General features: G+C 44.0%; 1 protein-coding gene across 3 annotated transcripts in view; it reads right to left on the minus strand.

Annotated features, from left to right (window-relative positions):
* Nucleotides 1–16,051: 16,051 nt before the first annotated feature.
* The window catches only part of CCDC60 (coiled-coil domain containing 60), a 165,280-nt gene continuing 154,847 nt past the window's right edge, over nucleotides 16,052–26,484 (minus strand). For 2 of the 3 annotated variants that reach the window (XM_077765932.1, XM_077765931.1), the window contains 6 exons: nucleotides 26,006–26,077; nucleotides 23,443–23,505; nucleotides 22,338–22,460; nucleotides 20,365–20,496; nucleotides 18,205–18,394; nucleotides 16,052–16,477 (listed from right to left, as the gene is read on the minus strand). In XM_077765932.1, coding sequence (XP_077622058.1) covers nucleotides 16,376–16,477; nucleotides 18,205–18,394; nucleotides 20,365–20,496; nucleotides 22,338–22,460; nucleotides 23,443–23,505; nucleotides 26,006–26,077 — 682 coding nt within the window. In that variant the 3' untranslated portion in view covers nucleotides 16,052–16,375. The remainder of the gene's footprint in view (nucleotides 16,478–18,204; nucleotides 18,395–20,364; nucleotides 20,497–22,337; nucleotides 22,461–23,442; nucleotides 23,506–26,005; nucleotides 26,078–26,484) is intronic. The other variant, XM_077765933.1, reaches the window with a different exon arrangement.

The following is a 26,484-nucleotide window of genomic DNA, read 5'->3' on the forward strand; positions in this document are numbered from 1 at the left end:
ACTATAAATATTTAATTATTTTAAAACTTTGGCCCTTTATGTTAGTGACCCATGACTATGACTCGCCTCACAGGGCTTCTGACTCAGCGTAATTAATCTCTGGTTCAGAACTTCAGGACCTGAGAGAAGGTGCTAATGGCCAAAGTTGTAAGACATATCTCTGAGTGGGCTACTTGGCTCCACTCTTACTTTTCCATGTGTATAACCTGGGCTCCTCCTCCAACTTTAGTTAGCTCTGCTGTTGAGTGATGGACTCCAAAGTCTTCAGGATTGGGGGCAAAGGAGGTGAAGGGGTGAGCATAGGACAAGCGTGGGTACAGACTGGTGACCTCCTCTTCCTGGAAACATTCTTCCAAGTGTATGTCCTACCGGCGGCAGGTTATTCTGGGCTTCTGAGTCCGTGGGAGTGCGATGGTGTTAATAACTTCACCTGTGCTGAATGGGCACAGACAGACAAAGTGGATACCCAGGAAGCTGGAGGAAGGAAAGAGAGCCATTAGGTTGGTTCACAGGCTGAGCAAAGTACTTTGATGTCATACTAGTGGTATCTGGTGTTTGTCTCTGACTGTGAGGTCCTTCTGGGAGCAACAGCCACAGTGGAAGATCCGGTGGCATCACCAGAGGTGGCGGTGATGCTCTTGGCAGTGTCAAGAAAGATGCTTGTTTATGTCTCTCTTGTTTGCATTTTCTCCTGTGTTGAAACTTATAAATTCGTTGTATATGATTTTTAAAAAGGTAAGAAAAACCAAATTGATTACATCACTGAGCACTTTTGCCAAAAAATATCGATGGAGTTTCTCCTATGGCTAGGTTCTAGGTTCTGGGAATAGAGAAAGAATTAAACAGTCTCCCGAGTCCTTCCTGGAATTTATAAACAGAAGAACAAATGAATAAGATATTTTCAGAAAGTGATAAGGGCAGTGGAGAAAATAGGGCACAGAGAGTAACTTGATGGGAGGTTAGTTTTAGCATGAGACATGATCATGATTCACATTTTCGTGTGTGTGATTTTCAAGGTCTTTTTTCCCCTCAGTATCTGTCCTTCTCTTTCCCTTCTGATCTAATTACTTACCATCTATCTAAAAATGGGATTGTGATGTACATTCTGTGTTGTAATCTCGTTTTTTTCACTTAATATATTGTGAGTGTCTTTCTGCTCCATTATTTATTCATTTGCATCTTCATTTTTGTGGACTCAGAGCAATTCATCACATCATTCGGATATAACCGGTTCCTTAGGATTGCATGTGGGTTGTTTCCAGTGCTGAAGGGGTGTGCTGAAGCAGTGATTCCCCTGGAATCTTTTTCCTTCCATCATTATTGCCACCTTCCTGACTCAAGCTTGCACTGTCCCTCACCTGGAGCACTGAAATAGCCACCCAACAAGCCCTGTGTCTCCATCTTACATTTTTCTAAATAGATTTCATATTTCTCATCATGTCACTCTTCTGCTTCCAAACTATCACTGGCTCCCTATTGACTACATAATAAAACCTAAACACCTTAGTTTTGTTACTCCTGGGTTGTGTGCCAGTAAACCTGATGGCTTGAATGAGTGTGTGAAAAGATGCTCAACATCCTTCGTCATTAGGGAAATACAGATCAGAACCACAATGAGGTACCCCTTCACACTTACTAGGATGGATATGCATATGTAATGGAACATAACAAGTATTGAAATTGGAGCCCTGTACCTTGCTGGTGGAAATATGCAATAGTGCAAACTTTATGGAAAACAGTTTGGGGGTTCCTCAAAAGAATTGAAAGACCTAGCAGTTCTACTTCTAGATGCATACTCAAAAGAATTGAAAACAGAGACTTGAGGGGCGCCTGGGTGGCTTAGTCGGTTAAGCGTCCGACTTTCGCTTAGGTCATGATCTCACGGTTCATGGGTTCGAGCCCCGCGTCGGGCTCTGTGCTGACTGCCAGCTCGGAGCCTGGAGCCTATTTCAGAGTCTGTATCTCCCTCTCTCTCTGACCCTCCCCTGCTCACGCTGTCTCTCTCTCTCTCTCCTAGAAATTAAAAAAAAAAAAGAAAACAGAGACTTGAGCAGATGTTTGTATGTCTCTGTTCATTGTAGCATTATTCACAACAGCCCAAAAGTGGAACCAACCCAAGTGTCCATCAACAGATAAAGAAACAAAATACGATATATTCATACAATGGAATATTATTCAACCATGCAAAGGGATGAAGCTCTGGACCATGCTGTATACAAGATGGGACAAAATATGAAGACATTATGTTAAGTATATAAACCAGACATAAAAAGATAAGTATTTTTTATGAAGTATATGGAAGTATATGGAAGAGGCAAATTCTGAGAGATGGAAAGTGGATTGCCATGTTCCAGAAAAATGGAAGTTATTGGCTAATGGCTGCAGAGTTTCCGTTTGGAGTGATGTACATTTTCTGTAGTGGTGATGTTTGCACAACAGTGTGAACATAATTAATGCCAATGATTTACACATCTAAAAATGGTTAAGGTGCAAATTCAATGCTCTGTATATTTTAACATGCGCGCGTGCCCACACACACACACACACCTCTATGGCTGGTCCATACCTGCCTTCTGGTTTGCTCTTTTTTGGAGACACTTTTCTTACATCTCTGCTTGTTGAAATCCCACTCCATTTTCAAGGCCCATCTCAGATGGTATCTCCTTCCTTGATGACTTTCCTAACTTTGTTGTCTCTCCATCTGTTCACAAATCAATGTGATGTTTAATTTGTCTGAGCTCTTAGAGCACTATATATCTTCCTTTTGGGCTGTTTTCTTGCCTTAAGATCCTACTGGGCTGTAGGTTCTTTGGGCAGCAAGACCTTACCTTATTCATCTTTGCATTATTCATTCAACAAACATTTATTGAGCTCATACTATGTGCCAGCTTGGAACATAATGCCAGCATTCTGTAAAAGTTCAATTAATGTAAAACTGAATTGAAATGCCATAGGTGGTCTGAACCCCAAATCCCCAGAGGGATTTCACAGTGATATAACTTTAAGTAGGAGTCACTTTCTTTCTTACTTAAAAGCCTTGTTGGCTTTCATTCTTGGAAGTAGTGGACTAGGATAGGTGTTCCCCCCCTTTCTTCTGGGAACATATATTCCCCTTCTTTTGGGAAATTGTTTTCCTTTCCCCTTACCCTGAGTCTCACCCATGTGATTTGAGTGACCTGCCCTGTTCTTACATGATTTTGCTGTCTTGGTCACTGCTAATTGGTCCAAGGTGGACAGGCTGGACAAGCCGAGCTTTTCCCTGGGAATTTGGAAACCAGAACAGAGGAGGGGGAGCCTGTAGGAGCCCAGAAACCATAGTGCCATCTGTGTAAGAAGCTGGCATGCAGTGGGATAGGGTATGGCTGGTGCACAGAAGAGGAGAGACAGAGAGAAAGGGCCCCTCTTTCCAATTGCTTCAGTCATCCACATGTGTCCTTGTCCATCCTATAACTTGCTGTGCCAACCCTTCACTGTATTTGTGGAGGCAACCAATTCCTGTCTAGTCAAAGTCAGTCTGAGTTGGGTTTCTGTCCCTTGAAACCAAATCACTGCACTTCTCATTCTAAAGTGATGCTTGTAACCCTCTCCCCATAGAATTGTTATGAATATTAAACACACACACACACACACACGATGTGTATACAGTTCTTAGGATTGTGCTGGGCACATAGGAAGTGCCCAATAAAAGTTAGCAGTCGTCGCTATTTCAGTCAGCACCTACAGTCCCTGGAGACAATGTGGGAGCTCAACATTCCTGGGAAAGAAAAGAGATGGCTTTCATTCTTCTTTCGGCCCTGTCCAGGAGAGAAGGGTCATTGCTCCACACTTCAGTGCCTCTGTGCCCCATCGCGGTTCCTTCCCTGACGATGACCGAGTTCCGAAGGCCCCTTATCACTTTCAGCCAGTTCTCATTGAGGTGTCTTCCACGGTGGGGGTCTGAAGCACATATGGGCAGAGTCCATACTCCAAGAGGAGCCTCACCTCGCTCCGTTCCCATTTGGCTCCGGCCGGTAGACACTCCGCACAGCTCCAAAGCTTAATTGCATTCTGCTTGTATGTTGCCAAACACTAAAACCTTGTTGTTGGATTTAAGTGTTTTGGGAAATGGGCTGTGTTATTTCACTGATGGAGGCTTGAAAAGTTGGAACTGCTGAATGAGCTGCCAGAACGGATGTTGGTCTTCAGTTGGCCCACCTGTGCTTATCAGGGAGGGCTTGTTGAAACGTTCCTTGTGAGCTCTGCAAATTAATTTGGAAGATGTTCTGTTCCTGCAGTGGCATGCGTTGACACAGAGTAGACTCTCAATGACTATTTTAAATATATCATGAATTATTTAAGACATCAAAAGTGTAATAACAGCAAACACTTAAATCATGGTTACGCTGCACCAGACAGTGTTTTAAGCATACCACATCTACTAACTCAAGGGGTCATAATCTGTGCTGCACATCGGAATTACCTGAATAACTTTTAAAAGTCCTGATGCTCAGGCCACACCCTACACCAATGAAATCAGGATCTTGGGGCACTGGGAATTTAAAAATAACTCCCCATGTGGTTTGAATGTGCAGTGAGGTATGAGAATCAGTGAATGAACTCATTGCATCCACTTACCTGAATCCTATGAGGTAGGTGCTGTTACTACTCATAATGTACTATTGAGGAAGCTGAGGCACAACAGACTTGTTCAGTGCTGTGTCCAAGGGTACACAGCTGGCACATGTCAGAGCCCAGTTCAGAACCAGGCTCTTTGGTCTGAGTCCATCTCTTAATCCTACTGCACTCCAGCCACCCACAACGCCATAGCCTGTGACACAGGTCTGCTCATCCGCTCTCTTCTTTTCTCTTCTTTGGCGAGTTTTCTGGAAATGCAAAACAACATTAGCTTGAAGAAGGGGAGGGAAATGAATCTGCTTTATGTAATCAGTGGTTCATGAAATAATAAAGTATAAATAAAATGTTTGTAAATGAGATCACATTTCAGATGCCTTAGAATTGCTGGATATGTAATGGAGTATTCTTACGAGTTCTGGTACAAAGAAGAAAGAACATCAAATTTATTGTTTTTGTACATTCTCCTTTCTCTCCATTTGGGACTGCTCTCAAGTGAGATACTGCTGCTGTTTTATTTTTATTTTTTTATTTTTAAAAATTTATATATTTATTTTGAGGGAGGAAAGGCAGAGAAAAAGGGGGGGAGAGACAGAGAGAGCACGTGCACACAAGTGGGGGAGGGGCAGAGAGAGAGAGAGAGAGAGTGAGAGTCCCAAGCAGACTCTGAACTGTCAGTTGGACACTTAACCAACTGAGCCACTCAGGTGCTCCTCTGCTACTGTTTTAGCAAAGTGGATGATGGTGTCTCTGTGCCACCCCAAATAAAAAAAAATTGCTCAGGGATAGATTATTTGCTTCTCTGATCCTCTGAAGCATCAAACCTCTTTGTTATCATGGCTGACAGAGATAATTAGAATGTGCTCAGAAGAGCCACTTTGTGGGAGTAACTAGAAAACATTGCAGAGCGTTGTTCCATGCTCTGTAATTTGGGTTCTTGACCTTCTGACTTCCTGGTAGTCTTGAACTGGGACTTGGGGAGAAAAAACAACTCTATGTAAAGTTAAGCTTCCTAATTGAACAAGTTGGGTCCATTGTTTCTCTTGGCAACCTCGGTTTCACTGGGAGAGAATCCAGAAAGCTAAGGAGGAGGGAGATGACGAGTTAATCAGGAAAGCATTTGTCTGGGGCCAGTTAGTGCACGTTCAGGTAGCAAATCTCCCAGTACCTGAGAGCATCACTGGGGTACAGAGATGGCAGTGCCCATTTCACCGGGCATACTTGATGTTCTAGAAATAATATGGCAGGCATTAAAGAGGAAGCACTGAAAAAACCAAACTCATAGATACAGAGTGGTTGTCAGAGGTGGGGTGGGGTGAGGGAATTGGGCAAAGGTTGTCAAATGGTACAAACTTCCAGTTGTAAGGTAAATAAGCATATAATGTGTAGCATGATAATTAATAATACCCTAATATGTATTTGCAAGTTGCTAAGAGAGTAGATCTTAAAAGTCCTTATTATAAGAAAAAAATCATAAATATGTATGGGGATGTTATATGTTATATATATGCCAAGTATACCTCAATTTGAAAAAAAATAATTAAAGCTAGGGGGAAAAAGAAGAGGCATAGTAGTTTATATTGGAAATAAGGTTGAGGAATGAGAAGACACTGAAGCCATACTTAACCTCTTTGTATTGTGGAACTCTCATTTCCTCTTGGGTTTCCTGGCTTGACTGATCCCAGACACATGGTGCCATTCTTGGTATAGGCTGAGTTAAGTTTCCAGAGCTAATCCACATCTCAATTACCAGTAATGCTTAAAATACACTTTAGCTAAGATAACTACAAATATAAATTCCAGTATTTTCTTCTGCTCCCTAATGGATTGTCTTGTGCACCATCACTTTCCCCACCCACCCCACTTGGGAGACCACTGAGCTAGGAAATCCACTTACCCAGCACTCTTTTCACAGTGGTAGATAACATGAGGGTTGGCTCTGATAACAGTCCCCACCTTGCATTTGTTTCATGCTCTTTTAAATCCAAATTGGCACTTTCACACCTGCTGCAAAGCTGAGTGATAAAACATCTGTGTTCCTAGTCTTTCCCATTTCTTTTGATTGATGTTGTGGGTTTAACTGGAGGTTTTCTCTTAGCTTTACCTGCATGATACATCTGATGTTAGTCTTTCCCCTCCTTTTCTGCCAGTCCTGCGAGGAGAGGCCCTTCCTCAGGGCGTCTAGGATTTGGTTAGGCTTGCTCAGAGATCTCTTTTCTCTCTCCTTTTGCATTCATTGGATCTTCTTGTTGCAAGTGAAGGAAACCGAATTGAATCTGGCTTATGCAGAAAAGAGAACTTGTTGGTCCCTGCAATTAAACATTCCAAGGTGGATAGAACCAGGTGTTCAAATGAGGTGGCCGAGATTTGGCATTCCTCTTACTGCAACTCTCAGCTTGGTTTTCCTCTCTTTGTGCTTCTGTATGTGGTAGCTCCAAGAAGCTCTAGGCTTAATTTCTCCTTATAGTCAACAGTTCCAGAAGAAAGATCTTTGTTCTCACTAATTCCAGTGAAAGTTCTGGGATTGACTTTTATTGGATTACCTTGGGTGTCCTGTTTCTGAATCATTTGCTATGATCAGGTAAACGTAATGCTTGGATTGGTCGGGTCTTGGTCACATGTCTATAGCTGGCACCAGGGTTGAAGCTCTATACAATCCCCAATGAATAAGAGTCTTCTGTGGGCAGGTACAAGCTATTCACATCTTCCATGTTTTTGAATGACTTTCCTTGACAGAGGCTAAATGTCAGTGTTGGAACAATATGGTCCTTTGCCTGGATTCTAGATTTCTCCTTTCAAGGCAACTGTGATGCTAACTATGCAGATCTCACAGGCTAAGTACACCATCCCCAACAAGAATGCCCTCAAGATATCATCCACAAGTTCAGCAGTCCCCAGAAGTCACCTAATTTTCTGACCAACAGGCTACAATTTGGGAGTTCCCATAGCCCCTCAAGACACAATAATTTGCTAGAACTCACAGAACTCAGGAAAGTGTGGTAATTACGTTCAGTTTTATTATGAAGACTACAAATCAAGACCTTCCAAATTAAGAGTCTTGAAGGATGAGGTCTGGGAGAGTCCCAAATGTGAAGCTTCCGTGTCCTCAAGAAGCATCACCCTTTTGGCACATCAGTATATGATTACTGACAAGGGAGGCTCACTGGAGCTCCAGAAACTCAGAATTTTTATTTGGGTTTATTATGTAGGCATGACTGATTGAATCACGGGCCCTGGGGGCTGAACCGGGTCTCTAGCCCTTGAGGACAGACTCATATCATATGACCCGAAGCCCTGGTACTCTAATCAGGCACTCTAATCACATGGTTAGTCTCTCCAATATGGCCAGCACCTGGTCTAAAACTATCTAGGGGCCCGTTGTGGGGCACCTCATTTGCATAAACTCAGGTGTGGTCCTGGGGGCTCCACATTAGTAACAAAATACTCCTATCATTTGGGAACTTCCAAGGGTTTAAAGGCTCCCTCCAGAGAACTGGGGATAAGGACCAGACAATTTCTTTTTTTATACAATGCTCTTCTATGTGGATCCAACTTCTTCCCATGTGTGGAGATTAACCACTGTCCACTCTTTCCTTCTGCTGTCACCAGAAGACTAGATGTTCTAGACTCAACATCAACTTCCAGCTGGAACTTAACAGCAACTCTGTCCCACAGCCCCATGTGAGGTCTCTTCTGGGCTCTCCCCCTACACCCTACTTTTCCCTATTCCCAGTCAAAGTATTTGGCCTTGGAGAAGTCCACCACTCTGTGTCTTATTTTCTTTCTTTTTTTTTTAAACATTNGGGAGTCACAGACTGAAACAGGCTCCAGGCTCTGAGCTGGCAGTCAGCACAGAGCCCGACGCGGGGCTCGAACCCACGAACCGCGAGATCATGACCTAAGCGAAAGTCGGACGCTCAACCGACTAAGCCACCCAGGCGCCCCTGTGTCTTATTTTCTTTATTGGTAAAATGTGAATTGTGGATTGGTTTCAACTCAGCTGAGATGTTACTTATTCCAGGAAGCTTTCCCTACAAGACATTTTTGCCTTTTTCTGTGGCTAGCATCTGAATCTCTCTCTCTCTCTCTGAATCTTCCACTTTATGAGATGAATCTTTCTCCTATTATAAAAGATGAAAAGTCCAAATTTGCTTTCTCGGCCTTTCTGGCAGCTCGAATGTGATCATATGAGCTAGGCTTTGGCAATCAGAACATAAGTTCTTGGAGGCAACAATGTAAAGGCTCAGGGTTAACCTAGCCAGGGTCAGATTTTATTGCTTATGTCTAGTGACCGATACACCTTCCTTAACCTTGATGCACCTTCCTTGACTTGCCCGATTGGGGAGGTAGCTTTTGTGTGCTCCATTTGCACCATTTTCTCTGTCACCACCACTGTTGTTGTCATAGCTAACATGTATTGAGTTCTTACTATGGGCTGGAGGCTTTACGCATGTTGTCTTATTGATTCTTTGGTGGCATAGCCATTTTACAGATGATGTATGTAAAAGTGAAGATACCTCCTGAGGTCATGCAGCTAGTGAGAGCACAAATCAGATATGAATTGTCTTCATCTGGCACCTGGATCTTCTCTCTTGACCATCCTGATATAAGGCCATCATTTAACTCTTCTGCATTTAAGCCTTCTGCATCTAACCCTGGAGGATAGAGTCTAGATGCCTCTATTTTTATACCTCTGACATCTCTTATGTGGCCTGCTAAATGAATACTTGAGCTTAAGTAGATGACCTGGTTAAAGTGCTCCATGAACATCAATGAGCTGCCCCCCTCACCTCTCACCCACCAAATTGCTGCTTTCCCTCCCTTCGCTCCTTTCTTCCAGTTGCTATCTCCAGGACTTGTTTTTCAATCAATGTGAATCATTCTCTACCTTCACATACCTGTTCCCATGAACACTTTCTTCAAATCAATGTGAAGTTGAAAATTTGCCCCAGTTTCTAGTTTGTCTTTTTTACCTCAGTTCTTAGATTTGTGGGATTTGGGGAAAGAAAGTCCACTTATGCAGCATCATGTCCTCTAACCTCCAGTTGTTTGGTGAGAAGGATCTCACATTTTTCCTAAGAGTTTAAATCCTCAGAAAAGATTTTGGCATATAGTTAATTTCTCTGTTTGGAAGACTTGCTGCCTTTTTGTAGAGCCTCACATAACAAATCTGGATTCTCCCTGGCATGATGACACATTGCTCAAAAGAGTCAAAGACTTTCTCTGAAATTTGTGAAGAAAGGCATGTCATTCAGATTGCCACTAAAAGGGCAGATGTTGGTTAAGCGAGAAGAATGATGGCACTAATACGCCTAGTTTTTGTAACTGAGTGGTTTTAGCTGTAACAGAAAACCCAGACTCAACTACTAGAATAATGAGAGGCTGTATCATCTCACATTGCAAAAACCAAACTAACGTAATTGTCTCAGCTCTGCCCTCTATTGGCAGTAAGATGCCTCCAGGGGAGGAAAGACTGTTTTCCCCTGTGTCTTGTCTTTTAGAAGAAAGAGAAACCTTTTTCAGAAGCCTCCTTTTGCATCTCATTGATAAATCTCATAGGTCACATGATCATTCGTAAATCAATACTGGCGTGAGGAATGGGATTACCAGTATGGATTTAGACCAATCAGGGTTTACCTTGATTCACATGGAGAGGAAGAGTAGACACTTGTGCAAAATTAGGACTCCTTTAGCAAAGGAAGAATGGAAACTGGCTGTTGGGTAGCATTAATACTAATGGATATAGTCCCAAAGGGCAAGTAGGGAAAACTTTTCATGGGAACATAGAAAATGGACTGGGAAAACGATGAGTGGAAAATATCTGCTGACTTTGGGTAGGTGATGGGAGAGCCTAAGTCTCTGCTGTTTAATAGTAAACTTGTCCCAAGCTCTGTGAAAGTATCATTTTGTCACTTTTAAAAGTCTGAGGTAAATGGAATGCCTCAGCTCTACTCTCACCAACATGGTGAGCCATGGTAGTAGAAGTGTTCGTGCTGGTTTTGCTTCAGTACACTAAACTTCTGGTTTATTTCTTATACCATTAGTCTCTAGCTCTGTCAGGATGGGTAGGTAATTTTGCATATCTGCCACCTCATGAACGTCCATATTTCCCGGAAGGCAGCAAATATCTGAGGAACCCTGATGTAGCTGACCCTGATAATGGCTTTTCTCACGTAATCCATCCATCCATCCATCCATCCATCCATCCACCCACCCATCCACCCATCCATCCAGCCATCCATCTACCCATTTATATACTCATCCATCCATCCACCCATCCATCATACATTTATTCATTCATCCACTCAACTATTTATCTACTCATCTATCATTCATCCATCCATCCATCCATCCATCCATCCATCCATTCACCCAACCATCCAACTACCCGTCTATCTACTCATCATTCATTCATTCATTCATTCATCCACCCACTCATCCATCTACCTATCTATCTACTCAACCATCCACCCATCTAACCATCCATCCATCTTACCGTCCTTCTATCCATCCATCCACCCAACCGTCTATCTACCTATGTATCTACTCAACCATCCATCTATCCATCCATCCAGTTGATGCCAGGAGTCCATAATGGGTGTTATGAATATACTGATGAATAAAGTGGATTCAATTCTTGCCCTCACAGACCTAAGTCTAGCTGGGGAGACAGGCAATAAACAAGCAAGCAAATAAACAAAAATTTGGGGAGCCATTTTGACACTAGAACTGGAAGGATATTAGGACATTGTCCTCCCCACCCCCCTCTCCCCAGTGTGAGTGAATGTGGCTCCTGTGCTCAGTCTCCCAGGCTAGTGAGGTGAAGAAAGCTTGAGGATCAGAGAGCCAGGTCCAAGTCTTAAGTTACTGGGAATGTCCTGTCTTTGAAATGTGGGTAAGATCTGCTTTGCACATCTCAGAGGATTGCTTTGAAGATCACAGAGTATTAATGGATGTGAACATCCTTTGACAGATGTAAATTTTTTAAAAATTTATTAATTTTAAATTATTAATTATAAATTATAAAATTTATATTTATAAAATTATAAATTATTAAATTTTAAATTTTTTAAATTTATTATCACTAAAGCTGTGGCTTTCATCAAAAGATGACCAAAATGAATCCCAACACAAAAGCCCCTATAAAAATAGAGAGGCAGTGAAATATAGTGAAAACAAACAATATTGCAAAATCTCAAGACAACCAGAATTTGAACTCTGGATCCATTGCTTGAAAGTATGTGACTAGGCAAGCCACTTTACTTTATTGAGTCTCCCCTTTTTTCATCTGTAAAATGAGAATAAACACAATGCCTAGGGTGATTACAAGGATTCAACCAGTGAATGCATAGGAATTAATGACAAAGTTCCTGGCCTACTCAGAAAATTATCACTTTTATTAAATTTTTACTCTACCCCATCTGCATATGGCTTCCCCTGGCTACCTCTGGGACCCAAAACAGGAGGGCACTCAACCTCAGCCATGTAGTGAGGCTCAGGGACTGAAAAGAGTAGTTTGGGGAGTGTTGTGGGAGTGGTTTTATTTTTTATTTGTTTAAAGTTTATTTTGAGAGACAGAAAGGGAGTGAGCAAGGAAAGGGCAGAGAGAGGGAGAGAGAGGAATCCCAAGCAGGCTCCGCACTGTCAGTGCAGAGCCCGATGTAGGTCTCGCACTCACAAACCATGAGATCCTGACCTGAGCCAAAACCAAGAGTCAGATGTTTAACTGACTGAGCCACGCAAGTGCCCCATGGGAGTGGTTTTAAAGTTAGCTTAGGCTGGGGCACCTGAGTGGCTCAGTCGGTTAAGCGTAGGACTTCGGCTCAGGTCATGATCTCACGGTTCGTGGGTTCGAGCCCCGTGTCGGGCTCTGTGCTGACTGCCAGCTCAGAGCCTGGAGCCTATTTCAGATTCTGTGTCTCCTTCTCTCTCTGACCTCCCCTGTTCATGCTGTCTCTCTCTCTCTCAGAAATAAATAAAACATTAAAAAATTTTTAAAAATAAAGTTAGCTTAGGCTTTCATTCCAGTATCACTCTTTCTAGTTGGTCATCTTTCTTGGTCCAGGTCCTTCCTGATCTGGGCCCCATGAACAATGACAGGGCAGGGTGGTGATGATAGTGCAATTGTTGGCTTCCATGGTATGAAACTCCAGCCACTTTCCTCCTTCATATGAAGGAAGAAGAAAATGAAGTGAAATCGCCACCAACATAACTGAATGCAAAAGCCTTCGTATACAAGGCTTACTATTTCTGTTAAAAATAAAAAAGGGTCCACCCAAATTATGTAGCCTTGGGTAATTTCCTCAGCTTTTCTGCACCCCAGTTTCCTCTACTATAAGTATCAGAGTAATATGAGAGCTACTCTCAGGATAAACTAAGATTAACATGCAAGGCACTTAGAACAGTATCTGGCAGTATAGGAAGCACACAATAAATGCTACATTTTTATTTATTTATTTTTGGCTTGTATATGCACAGAGTAACTCTGGATGATACACAAGCTACTAGGCACAGTGAGATTGCCTTTCTACATGGGAGTGGGGTCTGAGGTCTGGAGGGGAAAGAAGTACTATCTTTGTACTTCTTTAGCGTATATCCTTTTAGCAGTGTTAGAATTTTTAACATATGCATACATTCCTTTCCCCCATTTCCTTAAGACATTTTTTAAATGTGTATTTATTTTTGAGAGACAGAGAGAAACAGAGACTGAGCAGGGGAGGGGCAGAGAGAAAGGGAGACACAGAATCCAAAATAGGCTCCAGGCTCTGAGCTGTCAGCACAGAGCCCGACATGGGGCTCGAACTCACGAACTGTGAGATCATGACCTGAGCCGAAGTCGGATGCTTACCTGACTGAGCCACCCCCACTTTCCCCATTTCCTCAAGGAAATGTAAGATTCCCTAATTATTATTAACAGTGCAAAAAAACCCCCACTTTTGTCTACATATTTACCATATAATTTTCCCCAGCTCTACCTGTCTCAGGTTTTAGGGATAGTTAGAAAATTCCTTCTTTCTTTCTTCATTTTATGCTCTAGCAGGGGGTCACTAAATTATAGCCTATGGCCCAATCTCAGTGTAGTCTGTTTTATATGACCTCCAGTATAAGAATGGTTTTTATATTTTTAAAGGGCCACACATATAAAAAGAATATGCAACAGGTATTTACTTTCTTCTCCTTTACAGAAAAAGCTTCTGTAAAGGCACCTATGGTTTTAAAAACTCTCACAATAGCCACAACAGCAGGATAGTGGATCCTGGTCACCTGGCAGAGGCTTGATGCATACTAGGTGCCTAATTATGATTCCTATGAAGATGCTCACAGCACAACTATTTCTCCCTGTGGCTCTTCTTTGAGCCTGTGAGCTGGGAGGTGATGTATTCCTTCCTCCTAGTCCCCAATCCATCTTAGCAACCAAATGTCTTCCTTGTTTGAGTAAATACTCCTTGTCTAAGCAGAGCTGTGTTGCTGCTGCTCTTAACACTTTTTGGCAGAGGGTTCCGAGCATGATGGGAGTGTAGTGTTAATATAGGCCACTAGATGGAGCCACAGCTCTGAGAACTAGGCTCAGAAAGAGGCCCACGGGAGGGCCCAGCGTCTTGTGATTTCAGCATCTCCCCCGCCCCAAACAGACATGTTCTGGACTTGGCTCTGCCATTACCAGCTGTGTGACTGTTGGCAGATGACTTTAAGGTGTGGTATCCTTACTATCCTTACTTGTAAAATGTGGATGAGAACAATGACCACCTAAGAGTGATACTGTGAGCATCAAATAAGCTATTACTGGTGTGCATTTTCTTATTCGCACACTGTGGAACGCACTGCAGCTGTAAGTAAATACAGTGCCAGGAAGCCCCTCCCGGAGAGCCGTTTCTTGGGTCTTATTCCTAAAGCAAGATTACTTTCGTGACCCCCTCGTCTCCTACAGTGAGGACTGGGGTCAGAGAGGGCAGCAGTGGAGGGGGCGAGGGAATTGAGTCGGCTGGACACTCTGGGGAGGCTTGATGTCATCGTCTGTAAAGCAGGTGAGCCTGGCCTTGCAGGACTGTGAAGGTGAAATGAGATAATCCATGTCGGCGTTTTCCACAGTGTCTGGAGCAAAGCAGTCCCTCAGTCAGTGCCAGGTTGTGCGTGGGCTGCTAGATGTCATTGTCAAGGCCTTCTGTGTCCTCTCCTCCCCTAGTCTCTTCTCCCACTTCCGGCGTTAACCATCATGGCCCTGCGATGTTGCTGTCGTGTTTCTATCTCCACTGCACCCTCCCTCCTGACTTTCAGATCCTTCCAGTTGATTATCCCACTCAATATGCTCAAAACAGAACATTCAGAACTTTCTTTTCTTCCTTTCCTCCTGGTACATTAAAGGCATCATCCTCCACCCAGAGATCTAAGCTGGAAAACCAGACATGATTCCTGACACCCTGCCTTCTGCCTGCCTGTAACTCACCACACCAAGTTCTGTTGATGCTTTTAGAGAAATTTCATTCCCCACCGCCACTGTTCTCCCTGCAATCACCGTGACAGCCTTATCTTAGCTCCCTACTTCCTGCCTTGCCCTTACACGGTAGCCTTTTCTTTTTTCCTGAGAACAAATCTGATTATTCCACTGCTCAGAATCCTTCCTTGGCTCCGTATTGCGGGTAAGTTGGTCTTGACCTCATAACATGGCCTAGAAAGCATCTCCAGTGTCTCTACCTCCCTCCAGTTTCCCTTCTCCATTTCCCTACCCTGTCAACCTGATCTTATAGTTTAGCCAGACCTTGTTATTTTAGTTTCTCAAATGACATCAAGTTTATTTTTGCCTCTAGGCCATTGTACAGGCTCTTCTCTGTACATGGGACATTCTTCCCTCCCACCTTGTCTGGCTTACCTTTCTCTATCTGGCTCCCACTCATCATACAGGTATAATCACCCTCTAGAAAGCCTTTCCTGACATCTCAGGTATGAGTTGAGACCCACCCCCTCCTGCTACTCCCAGCTTAATGTTGAGAAATATACTGTAGCTCCAATGGTGGGAAGTGGAGACATTATCCTTCTCTACTTAACCAAGTTTTTGTGAGATTTAAATGATATTGTTACGCAGGGGAACCTGGATGGCTCAGTTGGCTGAGCATCCGACTTCAGCTCTGGTCATGATCTCACGGTCTGGGAGCTCAAGACCCACACTGGTCTCGCTGCTGTCAGCTCAGAGCCTGGAGCCAGCTTTGGATTCTGTGTCTCCCTTTCTCTCTCTGCCCCTCCCCCACTTGTGAGCTTGCTCTCTGTCTCTCCCTCAAAAATAAATAAACATTTAAAAAATGATATTATCAGGCAATATAATTTCCCCTAGCACTGGGGGCTTATTGCATGAGGAAAGCTCAATAAATGGTAATTGTGGTCATTATTGGGATCTGCGTATCAGACCCAAATTCCACAGTTCCAACTCTTTACCAGCCAGACACCAAACATTCAGCTCCATTTTATTAACCAGAATTTGAGGAAGAGGAGTAAGGTAAAGGAATCTGGAGAGGGAGTGGGTAGAGTCAGGCTAGACCAATTGGGAACAGAGACTGAAAGTTTGAGGCTGGGGTGTGAGGTTGAGGGGAGTTTCCGCCTGGGAGTCTCTCCCTCTAGAATGTTGCCGGAAGCCAGTCTGTAGATGACCCTCATATATTCTAATGGGTATCCATGAGAGTAGGCAGGCAGGAAGAAAGAACATGGATAGGAAGCAGGGATACAGTGTAGTCTAGCCCTCCTCCACTGGGACAGCTGGTTGACCCAGGTCCAACTATGTCCGGAGACTGTAGGATCGGATGGAGATGTTGATCCGGTTCTGCAGCCAAGTGATATAATCCTCTTGAGACATATGGATGATGTGTTCACGTACAAACTGTGGGGAAAATACAGTGGCAACCTCAGATTTGGTCTGAAAGCTAGACTCCCTTTCCTGCTCCACCTCCAAGATCCTAGAATATGTGAGATTGAGGCTGGTGGCTCCAGAATGCCTTTAACCATGCAGATATTCATAATGCCTAGAGCATCATGATAGGGGTTGTTCTCTCAAGAAAAGAACTCCTTTCCTGCTTCCTGGTTCAGCAGACTAATTTTAAGCCCTTTTTTTTTTTTTTGCCACTGTTGACCCAGAGAAATTTGAGGAGAGCAGGAAAATCCAGCGGTCTTCATTTTTCTTTCTGTCCTACTTTAATATCTTTTTAAAAAGTCATTTGTCCTTATACTTATTTTCGTTTGTAGACCTCTTTGAGAATTAATGATAACTTGCTTCCAGGAAAGGTTTAAGAGTTAGAGTTTCATATAGGTTCTAGGATTAAGAGACCCCCCACTTTCTGTGATGTTCTTAATGGGAGAGGAGCATGGTAAATTTTACTAGCCAGGGTGGTAAACTCACCTCAGAGAATGGGTGAGTTTATCTTACCCCCTTTATCTTACCTACTCAGAGATTGCCTCTTCTATACCCCGATAGCTGGCAGGAGGCAAGTGGACCCCATAATTGGCAATTGGGGAGTGGAGAGTTACCCTTGAGTTACTTTTGGACTAGCCCACTGGTCCTTCCAGAAGGAGCTTCATAAGATGTGGGAAGTAGAGTCTGGCCCTATGGATTTGTGCATAGGGTCATCCCACATCCCTGACTCTTCACCTTCACCCACATATAATCACCCAGGTCAGTCTGTGAGAGATCCAGTCTGGCATGAAAACGCCCAGAGGACTTAGAATTCCACCATTGGAGTCCCATCTTTATCTTGAGACATTGAAAGCTCTGTTAAAATGTTCGTATGCCATTGGGTGAAATTAAGGAAGTGACTCTGTTTGTATTTATTAATATCTTAGGGTGGAATCCCTCCTTCTTTTCCTATCTGCTGATACCTTTTGATGCCCTAGGAATGTCTAAAGTGGGTGGTGATGATAAAACTATCATTAAAAACCCTTCAGTGGCTTCCCTGCATCCTCAAGATAAAGACCTAAATCCTTAACTTGACTTTCAAAAATCTGCACAGACTGATCTCTCCAATACCCTTATAACCTTGCACCTCCTTGCTTGCTTCCTTCCCAACCCATTGACTGCCTAGGAGTCCCTCCCACAAGTCAAGTTCTGTTTCAGTTTACAAGTCACCTTCCCCACTCACCCTAGTTAAGATAGGTCTGCTATACATTTACCTTAAATCAGTGCTCCTTTATTGTGCATACAGATCACCTGGGATCTCACTTACATGTAGATTTTGTGTTGGTTTGAAGCCTGAGATTCCGCATTTCTGATAAGTACACAGGTAAGGTCTATGCTGCTGGTCCACGGGCCAGATTTAGAGTGCTCCTTCTTATGATTGCCAGTTATTTTATTCACTTGTCCATTTATTTATGTCTCTCTAAAGCCTCCAAGTTTCCCCAGGGGGCACCATTTATGTAGCATATAATGTCCCCTAGAGTTGAACCACCAAGGTCATGTGATAATCCCTCCCCTGTTAGATGATGAGCTCCGTGAAGGCAGAGACCTTATGTCTTTTTAATTGTGTCTGCAGCACTTAAAGGGTGCCTGGATGTTGAGAGATGACTGAATGAGGGCACTGGAGACAGAGTGAGGATGGGAAAGAACACCCTAGTTACCTCGATAGCCACAGCGATGTCCGGAGAGCACAGTTCCCAGATTCTCAGGTCTTGTAGCACTTTCAGGAGGACGTGGGGACGGATCCTGAGGTCTAGGTTTTCTCCAAACTTCTGCAGTTTCGCCAGGATCTTTTTGGCAGGGAGGAAGTTCTTCAGATCCTCAGGGAGTTTGGACAGCAGATCAAAGTACCTTCAATTCCCAATCCCAACAAGAGAGAGCCAGTTAGGAAGCTGCTGGGCGATGGGTCTGAGTAGCTTAGATCTTCCATCCCCACTTTCTCTTTCTATCACTCGTGTGATATCTCCAGGGCAGTGTCGTCTTTACCTGGGAGACCTGCCTCCATCCTAAACATAAAGAGCCTACAGATCAGGCAAGTCTTTTATATTTTTAGAGGTAGTAAAAGCTGGATCATGATTTGCATCTCATTAAAAAGACAAATTAAGAGGATGCTTTAAAGCATTTATGATTTTTCTATCAAGCAGACAATGTGAAAAGCTAGAAGAAAGGAAGGGGCACTGATTTTTGAAGCTTCTCTTTTGAGGGCTAATCAGGCCAGAAGGACATGGACTTATCTGTGGGATACCTACCAGGATGCAAGGGGCTCTTACACACAAGATGGAGAAGGGGGAGGAGGAAGGGGAAATGTGCATGTATTTTTTTTTTTAATTTTCTAAAATGTTTATTTATTTTGACAGAGAGAGAGAGAGAGAGAGAGAGAGAGCTCAAGCTGGAGAGGGGCAGTGAGAGGGAAACACAGAATCTGAAGCAGGCTCCAGGCTCTCAGAGCCTGACATGGGGCTCAAACTCACAAACCATGAAGTCATGACCTGAGCTGAAGTCGGACGCTTAACCGACTGAACCTCCCAGGTGCCCCATATTTTCTATGTCCTTGATAGTGAGTAAGCTTGGACCACAGCTTTGTGTGTTTCAGTGGGTTTTGAAAACATTTCTGAATTCTGCAGCAGAGTCTGAGGGTAGTTTGGTAATCCAATCTTGAGATGGTGGGAACAAGGTAGATTCCTACCTGGAGGTGGTTCATTTATGACCAGGGTTTAAGGCAGGAACTGTCATCTCTTTAAAAAAGAAAAAAGGTGGGGTGTCTGCATGGCTCAGTTGGTTAAGCGTCTGACTCCGGCTCAGGTCATGATCTCACAGTCTGTGAGTTCCAGCCCTGCATCAGTCTCTGTGCTGACACATGGAGCCTGGAGCCTGCTTCAGATTCTATGTCTCCCTTTCTCTCTGCCCCTCCCTGCCCCTGCTCACACTCTGCTTTCTCTCTCTCAAAAACAGACATTAAAAAAAAAACTTAAAAAGAAAAAAGTCCCCTCCCTCCCCCCATATAGATGAATCAATTGTAGAGAAAATTTGAAGAAGAAACTGATCATCTGCTGTGTACTTTGGTCTACTTGTACTGCTTTGCATTTTATATTTTGTGGTATATATTCATATATTTATTTGTGTCTGCTTGTAAGCTCCCATTCCACATTATTAAAATCATGGAAGGGATTCTGGGTACATTTTTAGACTTTCTCATCTTACTCTTAGATCTTGATTTACTCGCCCTGCCATGACAGAGTGCATGGCAGACTCTAATTCTGTATCTTAGATGAGCACAGAGACTGGGGTTAGATAGGGGTTTAAATCTTTAGGTTTCCTTGTTTACAAAGTGGGGATTAATATGTAACTTTCAGGATTTTTGTGGGGAATAAAATAAATAATGTAGGAAAAGTTCTTAGGTTAGTGTCTGCCACCTAGTACTCACTCAATCCATGTTGTTTTTTCTTGTATTTATAAGCCCATGCTGGGGCACAGTGTCTCTAGGATATGCCTTCCTGGTTTTATATCCTTAAGGGGTCAAATTATTTGGGGAATGTAGGGATTGCCCCACAAACCTCACAATCTATAGAAATTTTCAGGTGGTTTGCCTCATCTGCCTTTTCCAAGGGGCTGGCAAATTAGTCCCTATTTGATAGTCTGAACCAAATAGAAAATAAATATGGAGAATATAGTTGTTGGATTATCTGTGGTTTGAGAACTGAGGGGTTCTTGTCTATGGCCAAGAGTAGTCTTGATCAAATGTGATTTTCTAACAACAGCCCTTTCCCCCTTCCCTCCTCTCCCTCTCAAAGACCATCGTATCTGGCTCTGAGAATCTTTACCAGTGGTCAGCAATTTCTTCTGCATCTCCTTTTATCATGGAGACTTGATGCCTCATTTTTGCTATATCCTTTTTAAAATTGGAGACAAAAACAAAAGAATGGAACTTCTGGAGACCTCTCTCTTCTTGGCGCCTGCATCACAGGATGTATGAAAAAGAGGAAGATCAGACCCCCTTCTTCTTTATCCATTCCAGTTGCCCTTTGAGATCTGGCTTAAACACCGTCTTCTCTATGAAGTCCTCAGCCCTCTCAGACATCCTTCAATTTACAACATGGCTAAGGCCACAAGATGGCACGGCTCTCTCCAAGGTCCTGAAATGCTTGTTTCTTGCTAAACCCAGTCACCTTTTATCAGCCTTCATTCCTTCCCTACTTTAGATTGTATTTACACAGCTTTCTAATCTGTACAATGGTGTTTAACTCAGGCTGGTTCCTCTCTTCCCCACTCCCTTACTGTTTGGGGCATATGTCCTAACTCTCTAAGGAGATTTTACATTATAAATATAACCAGTGCATTCACCTGTATATGACTGTATGTGACTTTCAATGGCTTTTCATTTTACTTGGAAGAAAGTTCCCTGAGTAACTTGTCCTCTAAGGCTTTGGATTACTCAGTCTCTACAGCATTTTCCAGCTCAAAGCATTTTATACTTCGGCTTATGAACAAAGTTTTGAGACAAAGTTCAACCTCCATACCTGGGCTAGCAAGACCTTTTATGACCTGGCCTCTGTCTCTCTGATTACCTTGAAAGCAACCTAAGCCCCAGCCACACCTGACTACTGGCAGTTCCTGGTCCCCTGTGCCCCTTCTGGCTTCTGAGACTTTGGTGTTGCTTTCCCCTGGAGCTCCTGTCCCTCCTTCTTGCTTTCTGTGTGACTCTCTGGGTTCAGATTCCATCTTTACTACTTAACCACTGGGTGACCTTTGACAAGACATTTCTGAGTCCACTTTTCTCATCTATAAAATGGGTCTAATAACAGCACCTATTTCTTAGTATTGCTGTAAGGACTCAATGATAAATACAAAGCTCCTGGGTACAATATGTACCCATGGCAGGTACATATCAGGTGTCCTGGAAATCTCACCAATTTACATTAAACAGAAGATGTTGTTTCCTCCAGGAAGATATTTCTGGTTGTTGTCTCAGTCTAGGTGAGACATCCTTCCCCTGTGTTCCCTTAGCCCCCTGTTCACTCCCAGTTTGGCCCTCATCAACCTGTCTGGTCATTGTTTATCTGTCTGTATTCTTCACCAGACTGGGGGCTCCCAAAAGGTGGGAACAAGTCATCTCTGAAACTGTGGCCCTACCGAGCTAACCCCTCCATTCTGAAAGGGTGAAAGAGCAAAGGGTGACCATGCAACTTTCATTGAATGGATGAGTTCATTGGGGGTAGATGGTCACTTCAGTCAAGGGGTAGGCTGGGAAGGGAGACAGTTACTGGGCTGTCAGAGTAGGAAAGAAAAGCTTCCAATAGCCCACTGGTGCTCTTAAAATCAAGTTCTAAGTCTTAAGTGTGGCATTCATGGCTGTACCTAATGCAGTTCTCAACCCCTACTTCTTCCTTCTCTGCAAATTTTCCATGTCTCTTCCTGACTTGGGGCTTTGTATGTACTTAGCCTGCTGCTAAGTATGTATGTACATCACCAGTTCCTCCTCATCTGTCAAGGCTCAGCCTGAAGTCACCTCCTTAGAGAAGTCCTCCTGGATTACCCGACCTAAATTAGTTCCTCATGGTTTCTCTCTCTCATAGCACCCTGTTCTCTTCCTGTATAGCAATGATTATCATTTGTACCTATATATTTATAGATTTAGCTACTTGTTTCTGCCCATATTTTCCAGGAGACTATAAGCTCCCCGAGGGTAAGAAATATGTCCTTACTCCCTTCTAAGCCCCAGCACCTGGCATCAGTGGGCATATGGTGGGCACTAGATGAATGTCCTTTGGATGAAGGGATATATGTGTGCCCTTACTTCATGAGGATTTCCATCTTGTCCTGAAGACAGAAGCCAGCCTCCTGGGCTACGCTGTAAAACTGCACCCTCATGGTGTTACACACGCCACTCTTGCACTGGATGATGTCGCGGTTAGTACGGCTGTAGACACAGATAAGAAGGGCTTAGGGGACAGAGCGCAAGGATCAGACCCATGAAGCTGCACTCCTTGGGCCCGAAGGTGCTCTGCAGCGGAAATTCTCTGTACCCCACCCCTGGGCTCTCCACCCTCACGTGGATCTTCTCCCAGCATTCCCCTGGATGTAGGAAGGACAGATATTCCCAACAATGTCAAAGCCAGTGGTGCTTTACTTTTTTTTAATAATCTAATTTTTTTCTTTTCTGACCTAATTGGCTTTTTATTTTTTATTTTATTTAAAAAATTTTAAATGTTTTTTTATTTATTTCTGAGAGAGAGAGAGAGAGAGAGAGAGATAGCATGAACAGGGGAGGGTCAGAGAGAGAGGGAGATACAGAATCTGAAACAGGCTCCCGGCTCTGAGCTAGCTGTCAGCACAGAGCCCGACATGGGGCTCGAACCCACGAACCGTGAGATCATGACCTGAGCAGAAGTTGGGTGCTTAACTGAGTCACCCAGGTACCCCCAGTGGTGCTTTATTAAATAAGTCCACAGGAAGACATCTGGTCACCTGAGCCCAGTGAATGTTAGGACAGTGAGATGAAAGTGGAATTTGGAGCTTGGAGACTCTAGTTCAAACTCCAGCACCACTAATTCTTAGCTGTGTGGCCTTGGGCAAGGCATCTCACCTGGCCAGGTTTCAGTTTGCTCCTCTGTAGAATGGGATAACACTCCTGCCTCATAGGATTGGTTTTGAGGAATAAGCAAGACAATGAATATGTAATGCTTCACCCAGTGCCTGGCACAAAGGAGGGGTTTGTTGCCATTGTCTGCGTTGGCGTCCTGGCCATGAGCCCTTTCCCTGGGCATCCCTTGTCTTTAAGCAGAGTGTATGACTTCAGGGAGTCTGGTCTGTATTGGGTTGTTTCCACACCCCTGGGAAGATCGAGGATGTGGTTGCCACAGTACCTTTGGCCAGTTTGTTCTGTTGCCCACCTGGCTTACCTTTTAGACTTCTTCTGGACGAGTGGGGTGTGGCTTTCTCCACTTGTACTGCTGGATCTTTCGCTGAAACACAAAGGCATGATTACAAGTTGCCTTGAGCTTGCTTTTCACAGAAAGGGTGTCTTCAGGGCTCCCTTGACACCTGCTAGCCTCCAGAATTAGGGTAAGGGAGGTGGCTCTCATAGGAGCCACTGGCCTAAAGGACCAGTCGTAGAACTCTGTATATTGTCCCCACCTCTTGGCCCTTGCTTCTACCCATGTCCTCTGCCTGGAGGGTCCTTCTTGTTTCTTCTCCACTTTCTCAACTCCAACTCTATTTCATGGTCTACAGCAAGTTCTACCTGCTCTGGGTCTTGTAGTCTGACTTTGACCTTCTGTCTCTGCATATTGTCAGGATGACATGTTTTCTGGATCCCAGTTTCATTGGTACAAAATTGATCTTTCCCTCTGGAGGACACGTTCACTTGGGGCCCCTCCATTTTCCTCTCTACACAGATTGGCATGTAATCCGGGGGGGGTTAAGTGCAGATTCGGGGAAGGGACGGTCTAGTCTTTCTAGTCATGATGTGGATGTTCCTAAACCCAGACTGCTTCTTGTCTTCTCTAAACTAGACCCTGCGCTGGACACTCGCTTCGCTTTATTTTGGAGGCAGACGGAGCTGGCCCCAGAGCCCAACCCTGGCACCACCACCTGCCAGTCTGTGGGCAATCATGTCGGCTCTGGATCCTCAGGGCCCTCCTCTGTGATCAGTCAGCTCTCACGACAGTGAACCCTTCCCAGGTACGGGCTGACTGAATTCCTTGAGTGGCTACGCCCTCCTGTGACTTTGCCTGGTCAGAGTCCCTAGAAGGGGTGAAGCCCCACTGTGCATGCCTGTCCCTCCCTGTGTCTTCTCCTGGGTGGTTTGGTGGTTTGGTCCTTCAGCATCAGTGTTTCTCTCTTGCCCTGTCTCCCTTTGTTTCCCCCGAGTGCTTGGAAGACTTATCTGTGTGCTTCTAGAGAATAACCCTGTTTTTCTCATCCCTGTGATGTGCAGCTGACCCTTCCTTTCTGGTCCTGGAACTTCTTTAGGTAGGCTTGGCACTTCCCAGACCCCTCTCTGCAAGAAAGGTCCTAACCTTGGCTGCTTTTCCCCAGAGGCTCGGGACCGGATCTGGAGATCTTAGCCCTGGTAGGTGATGGATTGAGCCCTTAGCCCACCTTGCTGGGATGCAGGCCCCAGGAATAGTACCCAGAAACCCTTGTGTTTGGATTCCAACCAACTGCCCCAACCCTTGCAGATGACTTCTTTGGGAGAGTGGGTTGGCTTTGACCTTCCTCCTAATGGTCTAGAAGATGGCTGTCTTCTTTTCTAGGGTTGACAATGTGATTGGGGGAGGTGGGAGGTGAGGGAAGTAGTGGCATTCACTGTGATAAACAAGCAAACAGAAATAAACAACAAAGGACCCTTTTGCCTGTCTCTGTCCCCCTTTCCCTTGGCCCTCCTTGAGTTTCAGCCATACTGATTTCTGCTCAAGGCCTCTAAGCTTCCCCCTGTCTCAGGCCCTTGGTACATGCTATTCCTTTTGTTTAGAACGCGATCCCCATCTATCCCAGACATCAGCTGGCTAAGTCTTCTTTTCTTCAGCTCTCGGCTTAAATGTCAAACTCAGTTTTAGGCCCCTGGTGCTCAACATTCACCCAGTCCTCCTTACCGTTCCTCCAGAACACTTTCTGTAGCCATGATTATATGGCTAACTCCGTGAGATTATTTAGTAAAGACACGGCTCTCCCATTAGACTGGTGACTCTCAACCAAGGGCGGGATTCAAGGAGTCCGTGAATGCAGATGGAAAAAGGTTACATCTTTATTTCAAGTAGCCCTTAACAGAAACGGACACTGCATGTATTTGGACAATGTGTTACAATTGTGGCAGGTATTTTGAAAGATCATTTATACTCAAAACTAATCTAAAATTACAGTAGTTATTAGATCTGCTGCCAAGTCGTATTATATAACTCATTGCTGAAGAAACTCATAGATTACTATATACCAAATTTGGTTGTAATGTCATAATCTGTATTACTACAGATTCCTTTGTAAACTTTTGTAATTTACAGTACGCACTTAAAGGCATTTTTCTGAAAGGAGTCCTCAGACTGTCAAAGGGTCCATGGCACACAAAAAAGTGTGCCCCAGTCCAGATAGTGAGATCTATGACTGCAGGCTGTTGAATCCCTGAAAACCTAGCAGTTTCTGGCACATGGTGGGATTGATGAGTAAATGAAATGGGGACAGACCTCCCCTCCCTCATTACAAGTCACCCAAGTAAAGAGGGAAAGGGCAGTCCTGTAACACATCCCTCTTGTGTCATATCCTTCTACTACAGGAAGATTTTTAACTTCCTGTATACAATTTGGGGCGTGGGGAGAAACACCTGTATACTCCTTCCCCCCACACTGTAAGAATTAAGAAGCTTATTTCTAATGAAGAAGGAAAAAGTCCCCCCTCCCTGCCCCACCTTCTGTGGTCTTGTAAGGGGCACCTCTGCAATAGTCCCTGTAACTGTGGGGTGTCTCCTACCTTGATTTGTGGGTGGTCTGCATGTCTTTATAGGTAGAATCACTCTTGGTTTGTCTGATCATTGACAAGATACTGCAAAGCAAGATGAGTTTCTTAATAAGGCCTTCAACATACGGTGCCCCAGAGGCAGTCAGTATCCGTGGGAGGATTCTCTTTCGAGAGCAGGGATCCTTAGACTTTATGGGGCATAGGAATCACCTGGAGAGATTGCTCCTAATGCAGATTCCTGGGCTATACTCCCAGAGATTTGGATACATTAGGCCTGGAGTGGGGGCCCATAAGCTGCATTTAAAAACCACACACACACACACACACACACACACACACACCTGACAGCGGTGTGCAGAGAGCACATTTTGAAACCTTGGATTCTCTGATCATGCTGTGAAATAATGTTCACTTGGAGTGCTTGTTAAAAAATAGTTTCCTCTGGAGATTCTGATTCAGTGGTTCTGGGATGAAGACTAAAAATTTGTACT

Source organism: Crocuta crocuta, unplaced genomic scaffold (genome assembly GCF_008692635.1).
Source record: "Crocuta crocuta isolate KB4526 unplaced genomic scaffold, BGI_CrCroc_1.0 scaffold339, whole genome shotgun sequence".
NCBI classification, from domain to species: domain Eukaryota; kingdom Metazoa; phylum Chordata; class Mammalia; order Carnivora; family Hyaenidae; genus Crocuta; species Crocuta crocuta.